At 35.4% G+C, this 18,055-nt stretch overlaps 1 protein-coding gene and 1 pseudogene across 2 annotated transcripts; one reads left to right on the forward strand and one right to left on the reverse strand.

The window, feature by feature from the left end:
* The first annotated feature begins 11,742 nt into the window (after window positions 1–11,742).
* On the forward strand, window positions 11,743–14,187 carry LOC120131348 (annotated as a pseudogene).
* A 1,772-nt stretch (window positions 14,188–15,959) lies between these two features.
* On the reverse strand, window positions 15,960–17,585 carry LOC120131347 (putative cyclin-D6-1). Of its 2 annotated transcripts, none has more exons than XM_039148355.1 (6): window positions 17,286–17,585; window positions 17,080–17,166; window positions 16,754–16,849; window positions 16,476–16,677; window positions 16,252–16,382; window positions 15,960–16,145 (listed from the first exon to the last, which is right to left on the reverse strand). In XM_039148355.1, the coding sequence occupies exons 1-6, from the start codon at window positions 17,463–17,465 to the stop codon at window positions 15,975–15,977; spliced, it is 867 nt and encodes a 288-aa protein (XP_039004286.1). In that variant the 5' UTR covers window positions 17,466–17,585; the 3' UTR covers window positions 15,960–15,974. The 2 variants fall into 2 exon arrangements, with proteins under 2 accessions (XP_039004286.1, XP_039004287.1); XM_039148356.1 differs by having other exon boundaries at window positions 17,080–17,174; window positions 17,286–17,496.
* Window positions 17,586–18,055: the final 470 nt, after the last annotated feature.

Raw genomic sequence — 18,055 nt, forward strand, 5'->3', positions numbered from 1 at the left:
TTCACTTCTTTAATACTTAGTAAATCATAAATTTAAAACCATTCAGACTGTCATAAAACAACCATATATATATATATATATATATATATATATATATATATATATAGTTTAAAATTGGGAGCTCCCAAAATTAGTATATGAAAATAGTACAACCGAGTTTTACAAAATAAAGTTACGACTCGAATACACGAAGGTCTATAAATGATACATGCCTTCTAAGAAATATGACTCGAGACATACTCAGCTGCTCGATCGGTCTGGGATGTCTATTGTGCAATAAGCTTCACAAACGCTCCTCCTAGAAACCTGCTCACGAAAACAAATTTCGTACGCTGAGCTCACTAACCAGTTCCCACTAACAACTAAATCATTTTACTAGTTTTCATTAAATGCTCATGCTACCTAGTGTAAATAAAATAGTGAGTATACTCATATATTATACTCTGCTCTAGGGTTGACATCATGGTGCGGATGAGGGTTCAACCTCTCGGTACTAACACACCCTCTAGTCTACCTAGGGTGAGGTCTAAATCTTTATATCAGACACAACACCCGACTAAATCATCCCTCATGAGTGTTCAGGCCTCGTGCCCTAGTTAGTCCTTTTTAAAGCGTCTCGCGCACTACCTAGAGATATCCAGGCAAATTCTATTTCCTGAAACCAATATCATTTACTAAAGTAACTTAGGTGTCCAGGCCATTTTCCCTAGATCAACCAAGGCTAGTTTTATATCATCCTATATGATTCTCGTTTCTAGCTTTAATTAATAGATTATTATCATTGTTCGCTTATAGTTTTATTTGAGAGTAATTATGGAGTTTTTGAGTACCTAATACTTTTTCTAAGTCCCTTGAATTTTTTGTCCCAAAATATACATTGGTACCGATACTAGGCCTCTCGGCATCGGTACTAACCCTTGAGTATCGATACTCCACCTGAGGTATCAATACCCTACAACCAAAATGAATTGGGAGGGAAATGATAGTATCGATACTCTTAGACCGAGTATCGATACTCCTGAACTAAGTTATTGATACTATCTGGGGTATCTATACTAAATTTGGGTTTAATATTTTTAAAAAATACCTCAATATCGATACCCCTATTAGGGGTATCGATACTCTACCCTTGGTATCGATACTCTCCGTGAGTACTGATACAAAAAATGTACACTGGAATTTTGGTCTCGATACCCATCTCACGGGTCTCAAAACTAGGCCTTTAGTATCGATACTCTATGAATGAGTATCGATACTATTCACACAAACTCTCTTATTTTTGCCCTTCGTAAGAATAATATCAATACTATTCTTCCAGTATAGATACACATACCCATAAATGCCTTGTTTGGGCACGAACATTATTTAGTCTATGGTCCCCAAACATTATTTAAGTCTTATATGTGATGCAATGATCATAAAAGGGCTTTAGAACATGTGAAAAACACAAAAACATGGAATCTACCATGGATGCTTGTTCATGATACATAACTCACTCTTTAGCTAGAATGCATTCTAATGACTTAAAAATGATATGAAAGAGTTGTGAATGTGTTACCTTAGTCTCCTAGCTATTGAAAATGCCTTCAAATCAACCAAAGATTAGTTTCTCATTCTCTCTAGCCTTATAGCTCTCTCCCATTTCTTTCACTAATCAAATACAAGAAAATGAGTTACTAACTCATCTAGGAGCTTGGATTGAAGTTAAGGACACTTCCTAGAACTTAAATCCACTAAAAATGGGTTAGAAATCACTTGGTCTCTTAAACCCACACTAAAACTCATTTTTGGTTTCCATGGCCAAATCTTGATTTTAGGAGCTTAAATGAAAGCTTGAAAGGTAGGAATGAATATTCCTACCTTAACAACTCCAAACTAAGCTTGTAGCACCACCAAGATTTGATATTTGCTAAAATTTTTAAAGAGGAAAATAAAAGGATTAAGTGGAAAATAGGGAGCAAAGTTGGTGAGCCTTAGGGGAGGGTGTACCATGTGAGATCATCTCCCATAAATGGTTCTCAGCTTCCAACAAGGAGGAAATCACTCTTTTAGTTATTCCTAATTTGTCATAAAATTAGAAATACTTCTTTTCATTTTATATTGGGCTCATCCCAAGTCCAAACCAAACCCAGATTGAAACAAACCTTCTAATAAGTTTATTTATTAAATTTAAGACCCTCTCGATTTAGCCCAAACTCCTAACCTGAGATTAAAGAGTTAGAAATCCACATCATCTATCCCATTCTTCAACTTTATGGCATGAATAGTTTTTTTGGTAATAAAAGAATCCCCTATTGCACTGGCATTTTCCATTTTTTTATTGTTACTTTAAAAACTTATTATGGGAATATGAGTAAGTTAATATGAACAATTATCGGGCTAAGCTAAAAGCTCATATATATTTTGTTTTAGCCTCTCTTTAAAAAGGAAAAAAAAATATCAATAATCTTTAGAGTAACTGATTAAAAAAAAATTCATTGAGACATTTTTTTAGATTATAAATTTAATATCTATTATGAACAAAATTTATCTCTTTCTTCTCTCTATAGAAATCTTTAAAACAATAAAGAAGAAGGAAATAGACCACACATGAATATAATATGATAATGCAGCCACTGAGTAAAGTATTTGTTTAAATCGGTTTCAGTCACTTGAGATTCTATCAATAAAATATTATGGTTATATTATGTGCAAACCCAATACTTTTTGTGTCTTGGTTATAATGACTAATAGAGTTTGAAAAGGTAAAACAAGGATAGTGGATGAAGGTGACGCAGGGGACAAATCTCAATGGTCGGACTCAGTCATCCTCAAGTCCCTCCCAATGCCAACAAAATGATGTCTAAATATCATGACTGTGTGCCTCTCTATAAAGGTATTTTTTCCGAAAAATCATCGGTGATCGATATTTATTATCTAAATTAGTCAGATTATATTTTAGATCTAACACCCGTAGCAGTAAAGCGCGCCTCCTGCCCCGTTATATGTTGATTTGGTGTCACGTGTGGTATAACGCGCCCCCTGTACCGCGCTATATGCTGACATGGGTTACACATGTGTATAGCGCGCCCCCTGATCCGCGCTATACGCCACGTAGGGGAATTATATTTAACGCGGTCCCTGGTCCGTGTTATATCTTTTATGAATAATTACATAGCGCGGTGCAGGTACCGCGCCTTATATGGTTATAAATACCCTCCTCCGCCAGTAAGTTTCTCACATCTCCTCGCATTTCTCCTCTCAAATTATAAATTAATACAACAATTCCGTCAACGGGTAATAATTTAGGCAATCTTCTCATATTTGATTTAAAAGTTCGTGCGATTTTTCGTTATAAGGTAATTTTGTTATAATTTTTTAATTATACTTATTGTTTATTATCATTATTTGAAAAAATATTATACTAATTATTTTCAATTAATTTTTATTTTATAAAATTGAAAAGCGGGAGCATACATCGAAATAGTTTTGCGGTGCATATAATAATATAATATTATATTATTTCAATTATTTACGTTAATGTGTAAAAAATTTATTGTGTTATATTTTCGTTCATATATAATTTATTTAATCAGGTTTGTTTTAGTTATTTTTTTAAACTCAAATTGGTATTTGAATATAATTTTAAATACAACAAACTTACAATAAGTATTAAATGATAACTAAATTACAATAACTGATATTAAATGGTAATAAACAAAATTAACTGAAATACATTAAAAAAAGTCCAACAAATTTAACAAAATAAAGTAAGTATTAAATGAGAAATAATAAAAAATTACAATTTAACAAAATAAAGTAAATACAATTATAATAAAAAAATCTATCGATGCCTGCGACGCGAATGTGTTCCGCAGGGCGGTGGCTGTCGGTCTCGAGGAGGATTTTTTTGTATCACTGGTTCTGACTCCTCGCTGTCATCATCATCACCATCGTTGTCGTCGTCGTCCTTAGCATATACATTAGGTTGATGAGGAGCTGATGACGATGAAGCACCTCCATAGAATAAGGACCCTGGAGGTGTATGACTGACTATCCCACCGGCCTACGAAAACTAGGAAAACCCAGACATCGCTGAGTGTGAAAACTGTACAGGAGGTGTCTGTGTTGTCGCCATGGGTGATGAGGCTGAACCCGCCAAATATCCAGCATATGAACCCCAAGTTGGATCTACAAACATATACTCATAATAGCCTCCAGGAGGGGTCATCTGTGACGGTGGCGGCGGCGGGGTCATAAAACCAGGTGAAGGCGGCGGCGATGACATCTGGTAATGGAAAGGCGATAGCGGCATCATAAATGAATGTGGTGGCTGCTGTGAAGGTCCTGCTGGTGCAGCTGAAGATGAACCGGAAGCACCTGCTCTCCGTCCACGAGTCGGGGGACGATGGTGCTGTGTCGGATCACGTCTCTGTCGACGTCGCGAAAAAGGTCTACCCTCGTGCATCCTCGGGAAGAAGAAACAGTTTCCCGTTACTGTTGAACCACTTATAAAAACCTTCAGCAACACTCAAGAGGTCAAGTAAAATGGGCTCTCTACGGGGAAGGCACCGATGTCGATCCTCCCATAACACGACCCACTCATGATGCCTCACCAGTCAATCTGTATCTGTCTTGCTGCGTCTATCTAAGCTATGCAACTCGTCCATATTGCACGGTGCATCCAGAATTGGTTGAAAACAACCAAACTGCCGGAGCACGAGATCAGTGGAGTGCCACTCGACGGTCGCATAACAGATCAGAGGGACCATCGCCATCCAAACATCTGATGGACCCCTCAACTCAGGTGGGATCACCGCCCTCACATCATCAGTAGAATATGGAACCCATTCAAACTAAAACAAATAATATATAATTTTTATCAAAATAATAATATAATTATATAACTATAATCTAAAATCGATTTTTAAACATTAAAATTCATACCTGTGTGCCAGCCTTCTGATCGATTAGCACCCTAATTTTTTCTAAATCATCATGTAGCTCCTGATGATTTTTCCTATCAGTAGACCACCTATTCAAGGAAAACAAATTATTATACGCTGTATAAAATTATTAATATACAAAATCAATTTTATAATTACCTCAGAAGTAGTAGAAATACGAATGGGTTCTTCACAACGGGGCATAAAAAGGGCAATCGATACCATGTCCAAGACTGTAGCAGTATAAGACATCTGCCGATAGCATTACGCCTGTAGTCAGTGGCTTCACACATCTCCCTGTACAGCAAAGCCAAAACTGTCGAGCCCCAACTGAATGATCCGGCGAGCCGAAAGTCGCTAAGATGTTGCAACCACATGCAGTGAACTAGGTTGCACGATTTGTCCGGCATCAACAACCCTCCTATCAACTGCAATATGCATGCCCGTGCATACATCTTAACCTCATCCTCAGAGGCGTCTGCGCTCAACTCCCGAAAATTGGCATCTAACCAATTTAACGGTATCATACCTCCGATAAAACTTTCCGGGACACGTCCTAGATTATCCCGGCACAAAGTAGTCCAAGAACCGGAAGATATCTCTGATATCACATCTCCATCCACCGGAAGCCCCAGGTGCATAGAAACATCCTCAAGCGTGATCGTGCACTCTCCGCAAGAAAGATGAAATGTGTGGGTCTCCGGCCTCCACGGCTCTACTAAGGCAGAAATAAGGTCTGATTCTATTTTACAGTAACCCTGATATCTACCTATATAACCAAATACAACCTCTACTAAATACGGCATGACATGACTAGGTATCACTAACTTAAGATTCCTAATAAAATGATCTAATACACGGTCCTTCTCCTAAAAATAAATAATTACAAAAATTAATTCTTAATCTAATAAACATGCATTAAATAAATCAACTAATGATTACTAATAATTTAAATTAAAATAAAACGTTAAAATGTTACCGTATCAGCAAAGTGTCGAGATAAATGATTTTCATCCAAGCGAAGTAGACTGTCTTCCATTATATATCTACAAAAAAATTATATTAGTAAAATATTAAATAAAGTAAAATACTTAAATAAATTAAATACATAATATTAAAAATATTATAAAATATACCTTAAACAGAGAGAGTATTTGAGAGAAATTAAGAAAATTTGAGAGAATTTGGTATGATGAAAGTGATTGAGGATGGGGGTATTTATAGGGATGATTGGGGTGTGAACGGGTGGGTAATTAAAGGTATAACACAACCCCTGTATCGCGCTATACCCCACGTGTCAGATAACCAGGTATAGCGCGGCCCCTGATCCACACTATACCCCTACGTGGCGTATAGCGCAGATCAGGGGACGCGCTATACACACGTGTAACCAATGTCAGCGTATAGCGCGGTACAGGGGCACGCTATACCCCACGTGGCGCCAAATCAACATATAAGGCGGGACAAAGGATGCGCTTTACTGTTACGGGTATTAGATCAGGAAATATAATCTGATCGGTGTTAGATCGATAAATATACCGATCACCGACGAAAGTCGCTAAGATGTCGCAACCACATACAGTGAACTAGGTTGCACGATTTGTCCGGCATCAAAAACCCTCTTATCAACTGCAATATGCATGCCCGTGCATACATCTTAACCTCATCCTCAGAGGCGTCTGCGCTCAACTCCTGAAAATTGGCATCTAACCAATTTAACGGTATCATACCTCATATAAAACTTTCCGGGACACGTCCTAGATTATCCCGACACAAAGTGATCCAAGAACCGGAAGTTATCTCTGATATTACATCTCCATCCACCGGAAGCCCCAGGTGCATAGAAACATCCTTAAGCGTGATCGTGACTCTCCGCACGAAAGATAAAATGTGTGGGTCTCCGGCCTCCCGCTCTACTAAGGCATAAATAAGGTCTGGTTCTATTTTACAGTGACCCTGATATCTACCTATGTAACCAAATCCAGCCTCTACTAAATACGGCAAGACACGACTAGATATCACTAACTTAAGATTCCTAATAAAAGGATATAATACACTGTCCTTATCCTAAAAATAAATAATTATAAAAATTAATTCTTAATCTAATAATCATGCATTAAATAAATCAACTAATTATTACTAATAATTTAAATTAAATTAAAACGTTAAAATGTTATCGTATCAGCAAAGTGTCGAGATAAATGATTTCCATCCAAGCGAAGTAGACTGTCTTCCATTATATCTACAAAAAAATATATTAGTAAAATATTAAATAAAGTAAAATACTTAAATAAATTAAATATAATATTAAAAATATTAAAATATAATTAAACAGAAAGAGTATTTGAGAGAAATTAAAAAATTTAGAGAATTTAGTGTGATGAAAGTGATTGAAGATGGGGATATTTATAGGGAGGATTGGGGTGTGAACGGGTGGGTAATTAAAGGTATAGCACATCCCCTGTATCGCGCTATACCCCACGTGTCAGATAATCAGGTATAGTGCGGCTCCTGATCTACACTATACTCCTACGTGGTGTATAGCGCAGATCAGGGGACGCGCTATACACACATGTAACCAATATCAGCGTATAGCATGGTACCAAGGGCATGCTATACCCCACGTGACGCCAAATCAACATATAACGCGGAACAAAGGACACACTTTACTGTTACAGGTATTGATCAAAAAATATAATTTAATTGATGTTAGATCGATAAATATACCGATCATCGATAATTTTTTTTTATATAAAAAAAGCCTTTATAAAAACACGTAAAACGACGGCATCCGCTATTTTCAAATTAGTCAAATAGAAGAAGCATAAAAACGCTTTATGCATTAAAGTGGGGCGGTTGAGAAAAGCACCTTTATCGGGAATCATAAGAGGCTTATCCTCATCGACATTCCATTACAAGCCCACCACCATCACGTCAATCTTAAGAAATACGGCTACTTAACCCAGATAATGATAAAGAACCAGCTTTGTCTATTCCTTGCCTTGGCCCCCCTTCTTCGGCCGATTGACTTTTCTGCTTATCCCTTTATAATTCGATCTAGTTGGTGGAGTTTGGTTCATTACAATGTTTAGGATATAATTAGAATATGTGAAAGAATTGGAATTTGTAGAAATTTAAATTAAAATTTATAAGAATTGAAATCTGAATCTAAAACATATTTGATTGGTATGAAATTAAATTGGAATCTAATTTCATATTATGTTTGGTTTACAGACATATCAGATTAATTTGATTTCAGTAATGTAAAATGACATAATTGTACTTCTTGTTTTTATTGTTTAATTTTAGTTTGTTTTATAACTTATACATGTAACAATATATTATAAAAAATTTAAAAATATTAAATTTTAATTTTATTGATTGATTATTCATTTTAATAAATTATAAAAATCATACTAATAAACATCATAAGTTAAAATCATCACAATTAGGGATGACCCGACCCGACCCGAGAACAAGGGAATCTCCACCCGACCTGAACAAGAGAACAAGGGATGACCATGGGTCGGGTTGGGTTGGGTCGGGTATTTTTCACCCTAAACCCGAATACAACCATAATATCATACTTAAAAAAACCCGACCGACCCGAATATCACACTTTAAAAAACCTGTCTCGACCCCGACCTGAATATCAAACTTAAAAAAACCCGACCAGACCTGAACCCGATTTTTTAAAAAAAATCCGACCCGAATATTACACTTAAAAAAAACAGACCAGACCCGACCCGACCCCGAATTTTTTTAAAAAAGTACGACTGATCCCAAAACTTTAAAAAAAATCCGACCCGAATATCAGAAGATTGATGAGTGTAGTATGGTCAAATTTCACATTCCCTCCCTTGATAGAATTATATTCCAATTCACCCTTTGAAAACTTAAACCAAACATGAGAAACTAGTGAAATTGATGAGGGTAGTATTATCAAATTTCACATTCCCTCATCCAAAAGATTTTAATTCCATCATGTTATGTATGGAATTTATTTTCCCTCCCTTGATAAAATTAGATTCCAATTCCTCATTTGAAAACTTAAACCAAACATAAAAAACTGATAAAATTAAATTCTAATTCACCATAATTCTAAAAGATTCCAGCGAGTCAAACGACACGTATTATTGAAACAAATAGATATGAAAACTTTCTTCGTTTTAGATATTACCATGCGTCATTTGCGTGTATTATTAGGGTACCTATATCTCAAACTGAAAATGAACAAGTGAAGGGTCAGGCAGGCAGTGTTCAAATCTAATTTTGTCTTTGGGTTTGGATTGAGTTATCCAATTCAACTCACTGGTCAACTTTTGACTCCTAACTCTAACTGCATTGTAACGCCAAGTCTAAAATTGTTGGCTGTTATTTATTTCAAATTCAACCAAGTTTAAAATAGAGTTCTCACTTCTCTCCGCCATTAATATATTGCAATTTCTTTAAGGATTGTACTTTCATTATTAATTTTAGAAATTCAATTGAACCTTTAATTTAACTCTTCTTTCAATTCTCTTTCATGATTTTTACATTTTCTTTATCCGGATATAGTAATAACATAAACATATTGCAACATTCACTATTTGTTTCCAAACATTTTATCTTTTCATTCATCCACGTTCACTGCAAGAGAACATATATATTTTTTCTTGTTGTAAATTATTTATAGTATGATTGATTTTTTTATTAAAAACACTTTAAATCATGTAAATACATATAAAAATAATACTGTAAAAAATTAAAAATGAGTTTTTACTTGTGCTATATATACATAAATTACCATACGTAAATATCTATTATTATTTAAGAAAAATAATACTTTAACTCTATCAAGAACCAAACGACTTTGGTGTTTAATGAATTATTATTGTTCATTGGGATCCCAAATTCGATTACCATGAACGTCAGAGTGGGAATGTTTATTTTTTTTTCTTTTTAATGATAATAAGGCTAAGTCAGAAAATTACTTCTTTACATGGTTATAAGAAGGGCCGAGAAAATCTCTAGCCATGATACCAACAAGCTGATCCGATGGAGAGTCGAGGACTGCAAGAACACCGTTAGGAGGAACGTCATGCTTGGCAATGAAATTAGCAGTATAATTTGCTTCCCAGTTGATCACAGCGAATTCGACAAACCATGCTCGATGGCAAAGCTTATCAATGGGACGAACCAGGGAATATACACTGCTGCGCGTGGCATTTTTAATAAGACTGTGAGCATCAGTATTATCCATTTGAACAAGAACATGTTCGGAGCCATTTGACCAAGCAAGGGAGAGACATTCGAAGACACCCCATAGCTTAGCTTGGAGGATGGAGGACTGTCCTATAATTTTGTTGAACGCCAGAGGGAAATATCCATCACGGTCACAAAAAAACCCGCCAATGGAAGCCAAACGAGATCGATGTGAAACCGCAACATCATAATTAAGGTAGACTCAATTTTTGAGAGGAGGTTGTCATTGGACTTGGACAGTTCGGATAGGAGGGGGTGCCAAGATCAGAGATTTTGTTTCTGCGTATCGACACGCCCACCCCCAAGCTATGATGGAACAAGTTGTGATGGTCAGAGATAGACCTCCGAAAAAATGGTTGAGAAGTTATTTTTAAACGGATATTATTTTATACTTATCCAAATTAATAAAAAAGTCGTATAATCTTTTATCTTCAAAACCTTATTTTACCATTAGACTAATAGTTAATCAAATACTACACATAAAAGAAATAGGAAAAAGGAAGAGTTTTTAGCACAATTAAATATCAAATCGTTGTACAATATAGCAACTTTAATAAGTCTATCTTAGGTTACGATCATCTTAAACAATAGGCATCCATTCATAATTGCTTATATTTACCCATAGCTTCATTAATCAACATTAAATTAACTTTCATTATCTTTCCTAACTCTTTTTTTAAATCTAATTAATAAACAAATGCAATTAAATACCCTAAATTATAAATTTTAAAATCTAATATTAACCTCAAACATTGAATCTTATTTTAATATAATTAGTAATTTAATTTATTTAATTAATTAACTCAAAAACTTAAATTAATTAAGAAAAAATATCACGAAAAAAATAAATCTACTATCAAAGAGAGTATGATATTAATTAAGATTTTTTTAAAGATATGGTATGATATTTATTAATGAATGGTTAATATATATATATATATATATATATATATATATAATTCAAACATGATTGATCGTGTCCATCCCATATAATACATCATATATATATAGGGATGGTTTTATGTTAGAGGGAGCGAATTTGAACTTATAAAATTTTAAGGGGAATGAAATTTTAAGGGGTAAAATATATTTTCAATAGAAAATACATAAAAAAATCTAAAATATAAGATAATTTTAGATTTTTTCCATCCTTGATACATGTGAAAACTCTTAATTCAAAGATACACAAACATAAAATACTAAGTCTTATAAAATAAATAAATTAACAAAATAAATATTTATTAAAATTACAAATTCAATTGAAAAGAAGTTACAAATTATAGTTTTACAATGGAAGTAAAGTTAGAATAAGAGGTGAAAACAAATTATAAAGGAAATTGGTGGTTAATCTTGGTAGGAAAACTAGGTGGCGTTATCCAAATCAGAATCGTTAATAGAGGCAATTATTACCAGATTACAATCTTAATCCCTACAATCCAGACGACCCTACGTGGCAATGGCATTATCGTCAACTATGCGCTTCCTTTGGGGTCCCACGCTCGATTAATCATACGCGCCAACCCAAAATATATAATTAATTGTCGAGGAAACAAAACCAAAAGAAAAACGATACGCAATTTAAAAAACGCACATCTTTTTTCCCCTTCACAGAAAGAGAAAAGAAGGGGAAAAAAGAGGGGTTAAGGCTTTAAGGTGTCAAATTTCGCAATGGCGGAAGTAGAGAAGCAAGAGAAAGTTGTTGTAAATGGGGGCAAAAAGGAAGAAGAAGAAGAAGAGATGCTGTTGGAAGGAATGGCGGTGTTGGATTTCGACATGCTATGTTCGACGGTGGCTTTGCAAACCCAGGGCAAATGGAGGAAACTTGAAAGAGCCGAGGATCCTTTAGAACAAGGAAGCGGAGATTTCGGTGGCGTTTTCAGGATGTGGGAAGGTGAAGTTGTTCTTGATTTCTTGGATGACCGCCGTCTAGCACTCGAATCTGCCTGGTTAGTTCTCTTTATCTCTATCTGGATTTTGAGAGAGAGGTAATTTTTTTTTAAAAAAAATCGTAGATAGCCTAGTACTAAAATTGTTTGCTCTATTAATTCGTTTCGTCTTTGATCCCGACATTTCGGATGCTGTCAAAATACGTCAAAAAGAAATAATTTTTACATTTTTTTAATGTTGGTGTTAAGAATGAAACTAATTCAAGACGAACCCGCTCCTTTTACCGGTCCATTTTTTTTGTATGTAAGTTTGCAGCTTGGGTGTTCTCTTCTTCTGCAAAATAGTTTTAGAGGCAAAAGAAAAAAACATTTAATCATTTTGATCAGTTTAAAAACGAATATGTTTATGTTCTGTAGCTCTTGTTTTGATGTTATGAAACTAATAATACGAGTGCTAATATTTATTTTTGTGCAATAATTTGTTTTGATGTTGCAGCTGCCCCTGCTACAGATTTGGGAAGAACATGCGACGGGCAGGGTTTGGATTTTGTTTCCTTCAGGTAAAAACTTTCATATTTCTACATTCTTATAACTTAAACCCCATTCCTGGAAATGGGCAATTCCCAGATATGTGTTTCCATGGTCGTATTATGATATGTAAGTTTGGGGATTATATGTACTATAGTTCCTGTACTTCAGATTTAATTGCCATCGATGTTGTATTTTAACATTTTCTGAATGTTCTTAATTTGCTTTTGCAGGGAACCATTTATTTCATCCTTGCAGCTACTGCTTTTCTCAACTTTGTTGCCTTTATCGTCACCGAGCGGAATTGCTTTTTATTTGGGTGTTACTTTCACCGTGTCTGTTGGAGCATATCTGGGTTTCTTCCGTACACAGATAAAAAGAAAGTTCAATATTAGGGTGAGAACTTTTTATTTTTTGAATGTGCCTTCACTTTTTCCAAGTCTAGGGTTCTAATAATAAGTGATCATATCCTACTTCTTTCTGCTTGGTAATTATCATATTCCTAATTGAATTTGTTGACCAGGATGTTATTGTTCTCGTGGACTGACATCAAAGTTTCATGGTCAATGTTGCTTTGATGTCGACTACCAAAACACAAATAGATCATTTATGTTTAACAATGAATCCTCAGACTGAGTTCCGAAATGGAAACCTTGAAATTCCTTGGGCCACCACATTCCTTTCATAAAAACCGAAGGCATGCCTAGTCAATTTTCTTTATTCCTGTGATTACGGCATTTTCGGTGCATTAAACTTCCCTTCTTTTGCATATAGGAATTTAAAACTTGATAATTTTGTATGGTTCTGTTAAACGTCAGCTCATGTAGCCAATTTATGTGATGGTGTCTGGATAAGACTAGCCATCTTTAATTTCAACTACATGTTTGACCACTGTGACTTGCTGATCTTTCGTCTATGTTGATGTTGCTCCTAGACTTCGTATAGTTACGTACTCTTTAATTTTACCAGCATCCATCACTCTTGATTCGGTTGGGAATTATGTTTTTTTGCAGGGAGATGAGAGCTTATTGGATGATTGCTTCTACCATCTTATCTGCCCTTGCTGTACACTATCCCAGGTTCTTATCCTTGCCCAACTATTTTTCTAATTTATCGACTCTGTAATCCATATATGCAACAAGACTCATTCAACCAGTGACAAAATCAAATGTGGTTCAAATGTAAGTTCTTAAAATCCTCCACTTTCGTGAGGATTGATAAATAGCTTTTTTTCTTCTTCTTCAGGAATCTAGAACATTGGAGATGAACAATGTCCAAGATGGTACATGGCACGGTCGTGGGGATATCTGCATAGGAAACAATGCTGAGGGCAGTAAACCTCTCTTTGAGCTACACCCTCCTCCTCCTATATCAATTAAGGCATCTGAGCCTCAAAATAGTTTAAATGGAAATGATAATGCTTGAACATGAGATGCTTTACTTGGAAGATATAGGTCAATATTGGCTACAACAGTGAATTACGAACTTCCCTGACAATTAATTCTTTGATGGTCCGGGTTGTTAAACAACCAGAATAGACGGCAGAACTATTTTAGCTTGGATCATCGAATCATGCAACAACGATGACCTATTTTATTTGAGAAGCGTAAAGGTGCTTCCGTGTGCATAGAAGTTTTAGCAGTTTGGGGGAGTTTTTAGGACATCCAATCTTACAGTAGGTTATTATTTTTAGTTTTCTCAGATGGATCTTGAGGCAATGCAATCCATTTTTGAAGAGATATAATGAGACTGAAAGAAATAACTATAATATAATTTCCAATAAACAATCACGTGTCCTGAAACATGAAAAAGGTAAAGGAAGTACTATAATGTGTCATGAAACATGACTTAGGTAAAGTAACATAATGTGTCATGAAAGATTGAGGTAAAGAAAGGACATGTACTGATGTATTTAAGTGATATAAAGCTGTAAAAAATTGAAGATGTAAATGGTAAAATGAATTGCATATGGTTGCTGCAAATCCTGCTGGTTATGGGGGGAAGGAAGTTGAAATGCAGCTTTTTTTATCAGTAGTAATTCTTATTTCTAATTAGTTCAGTTTGTTTGATGATATCTGGCAACTTGAGATATTGTACGATCGTGAAAGGATTTGACCATCTTCTTGTAATGGAATTTAGCTGTTCTTGGATCTCGAGTCCCAGAAAAAAGAACATTTGATAAATTTACAGATGGTCAGTGATGGCATCCACGTTGCCTCGAATAACCGTTTGATGCACAATCCCATACCAAACTGTGTACCTTTCCTGAGCGTCCTTCAGTATTCGAAATCTAGCATCAATAACTCTCATCTCCTATATGTAAGGATGAAGAGTTGGATATTATGACAATTAACTGGTAATCTATAGATTTAGTATTCGAAATCTAGCATCAATAGCTATCTTTTCCTATCCCAATCCAGAGCGTCCTTTATACCGTAAATGAAATTTGGGCTTTTATACTTGGACCGTCTAAAATGGCCCAGTGGTCCCTAAGATGGTTTTTCCCCTTTTTCTTCTAGAAATCGAAATTTCATATCTTTTACATCCAGAATGTGGCCCCAAAGCTTCATTTCAGGAATCAACCTTTGCCCAATGATCCAAATCTAACAATTAATAGCAAAACTTGCAGTGTTGCTGGTAATTCAATTCTTACACGAACATCTTCCCCAATTGACAAACAAGTTTAAGCCTACTGGTGCCTGTGCTTTAAAACAAAACAAAAAATTTCAACAACCATGTACGTCTTGCCCCGTCTCAGCAACCCACGAAGATAAGAGAGTTATTTTCTTCCCCCCACCTGCGCCCTGCTTGCTTTCAAGCACATAAATTGTGTAGTTTCTCGACAAAGATACCACAATCTTTTAGGACAGCAACGTGTCTTGAACGTTGTGTTTGCCTTTGCTTCTTTCCCGCCAATCTTCATTACCTTCGCTTTTTTTTTTTTTGAACCAGAGAAATGAAAACTCAATTTATGCTTTTTCAAGAAAACCTTTTTTTTATTTTAAGAAAATATCTAATTGAAGGAGGCATTTCTTTATTTCCTATCTGCTACGAAACAACACGACATTAACACAAAAACGATTTGTACTATTTTAGCGTTTTAAAGCCTTGTTTTGTTCGTCCTTCATGTCCCTTCTCCAACAGCTGGCATGTCACCCGGTTAAATGTAAATTAATTAATTAATTAAACAAATGATAAACCCATCAAACAAAATGGATTAAATTGTCTAATTTCTCTCAACTTCTTTTTTTATTTCTTTTATTTTTTTTCAAAATTTTTATTAGTCAAAGAAAAGGGCAAGAAAATAAGGGGCTTAGTAATAGTGTGTCATCAATGCCTGAAAATCTTCATTTTATTACTTTGGCTGCAAAAACCGTTCAGTTTGCGACGCTCAGTCGTAACGGTGGCTGTTGGCACTCTCGCTTTCTGATTTGTTGCAGTGGCAGTCCAATACACTTACTGGGGTTCTTGTGCTTGAGCTTGACACCACATCTACCATTGATTCGCTCACTTCGTTACTCACCATCTCTTGCATCGCATTAAAGCATTTCAGCACCATCTCCTGTCAAACCTTATTGTCAAATTCATTCATTCTTCTAAACATGAAATGAAACAACTTGTATGGTTTGAGACTAAATATAATTTGGCGTACTAGTTTGCTTGCTTACTTTGTTTACATATTCACAAGACAAAATTGAGGTTTTGAAAAAAGGAAACTGCAACGGGAATAGCTCATGACATGCCAGAAGAAGAGCCGTTGCTGCGATCACCGATGGTTTGTACCCTAGCAGATTGATTTCTGTAACCAAAAAATAGAGTTTTTCTCACGTTTAAGTTGTTTTGTCATGAAAAAGACATAAGCTGAAATGATTTCTAAGTTCTGTTTAGTTACCATTACGAGCTTGGAAGATTATATTTGTTGCTCTGTCTTCTAATGTTTGTGGGAAAGGCGGATCTTTTGGCTCGAACAAAGATACGAAGAAAGTGATGAAGGAGAAGGGTGTTATTGATCTCATTCGCCATTTCAAGGCATCGAGAACCAGAAGCTCCATTCGTTGGATAGCTGGGGTATCAAATATGAATCTTTCTTCTCTCTGTTTCATCTGTTTATTAATCTTCTTGCATGAGGATAAACAAACTAAGGAGAAGAAACGTTAACGCACTGTTTACCTGGAAATCAGAGAAGGAGAAATGTATTTCCTTAATCTTTGCAGCCAAAGAAATGCAAGCTATCGCAAGGAGCCTCAAAACCCATGGATTACTTTGCTGCAAAGTGCAAAGTTTACCACGAGTTGCATTAATGTTGGCATAAGTTGTTCTTACAATGCATCAACGAAGCTTGTGTTTGATTTACCAAGAATAAAAAATCAAATAAGAACTCTGCATCGTATTTCAAGGTTTTTCTGTGTTTTTCAATAAACTCTTCATTAATCTATCTAAAGTTTGGTTGACAATTTATTAACTATAAAGATAAAGGTGATGATATCAAGCTATACCGGGATTTCTTGCCAAGAGATGAACCGATCAATGTAGTTAATCGCCAGGTATTGCGTGTAGAGATCAAGGTTACAAGAATACTGCGCCTGACAAACTAGAATAAGTTTACAACAAAATGCAAAAAGATAAAAGACAAGAACAGTAAACAACATTCTTTATAAAAAAGATGAAAAGAGAATTAAAATAAAAAACCGGTATGGGATACCTTCAAAATGAGAGAAATGGCTTCCCGTCGGAAAGAAACGTGGAAGCCACCGGTCTTTAAACATTGAAAGTAGTTGTGAGAAGGCATGTGATCAGATTCTGAAGAGAAGAGAACTGAAATTGTATCGGATTGTTGTTCTTCTATCCTTGTCAATGGGTCCTGAAGATCAAAGTTATCCATATCAAATTCTCTTAATCGCTCCGATTTCGTGGTGAATCCGTTTTCTTTCTTCTTCCTTTGGCCTTTTTTGTTTTGATGTAAGTTTTGGTTGGAAGAATTGTAGAATGAGAGAAGAATGGGAAAGAATAAATGGCAAGAGAGAGAGATTAACAGTATTAACGATGGAAGAGAGAAGCTTCGCTTTCTGTGCAGGAAAAAGAAAGGGGCGAGTGACTGTGGACTCTTCAACATTAGCCCTCAGTCTCAGTCTCAGTCTCAGCAGGATGCAGCTGCCGTATTTAACTTATACATGAGTTGGTCCCCTTCCTCTCTTTCTCCTCGGTAGGGCTGGCAATTATCCATGGGTGAGTGGATTATCCATCCGCCCCGAATAAATAGATGAAAACTCGTTGTGAAACGGATGATTGGCGGGTGATGAATGAATTGGGTGATAGATCAGGTCGGATATGGATGAAATTTTTTTGACCCATCACCCGCAGCATCCATCCACCCATTAATATATCCATCTATCCATATATATATATATATATATATATATATATATTATATATTTATATATTATATATATATATTAAAAAATAAACAATGAT

This window comes from Hibiscus syriacus, unplaced genomic scaffold (assembly GCF_006381635.1).
Source record: "Hibiscus syriacus cultivar Baekdansim isolate YM2019G1 unplaced genomic scaffold, ASM638163v2 tig00110556_pilon, whole genome shotgun sequence".
In the NCBI taxonomy this organism is placed as follows: domain Eukaryota; kingdom Viridiplantae; phylum Streptophyta; class Magnoliopsida; order Malvales; family Malvaceae; genus Hibiscus; species Hibiscus syriacus.

Coding starts and splice junctions, on each gene's coding strand:
- LOC120131347 (XM_039148355.1), bottom strand. CDS start 17,465: ATGGATAACTTTGATCTTCAGGACCCATTGACAAGGATAGAAGAACAA. Junction 16,850..17,079: donor TCTCTTGGCAAGAAATCCCG/GTATAGCTTGAT, acceptor TGCACTTTGCAG/CAAAGTAATCCATGGGTTTT. Junction 16,146..16,251: donor CTTGTGAATATGTAAACAAA/GTAAGCAAGCAA, acceptor AAGGTTTGACAG/GAGATGGTGCTGAAATGCTT.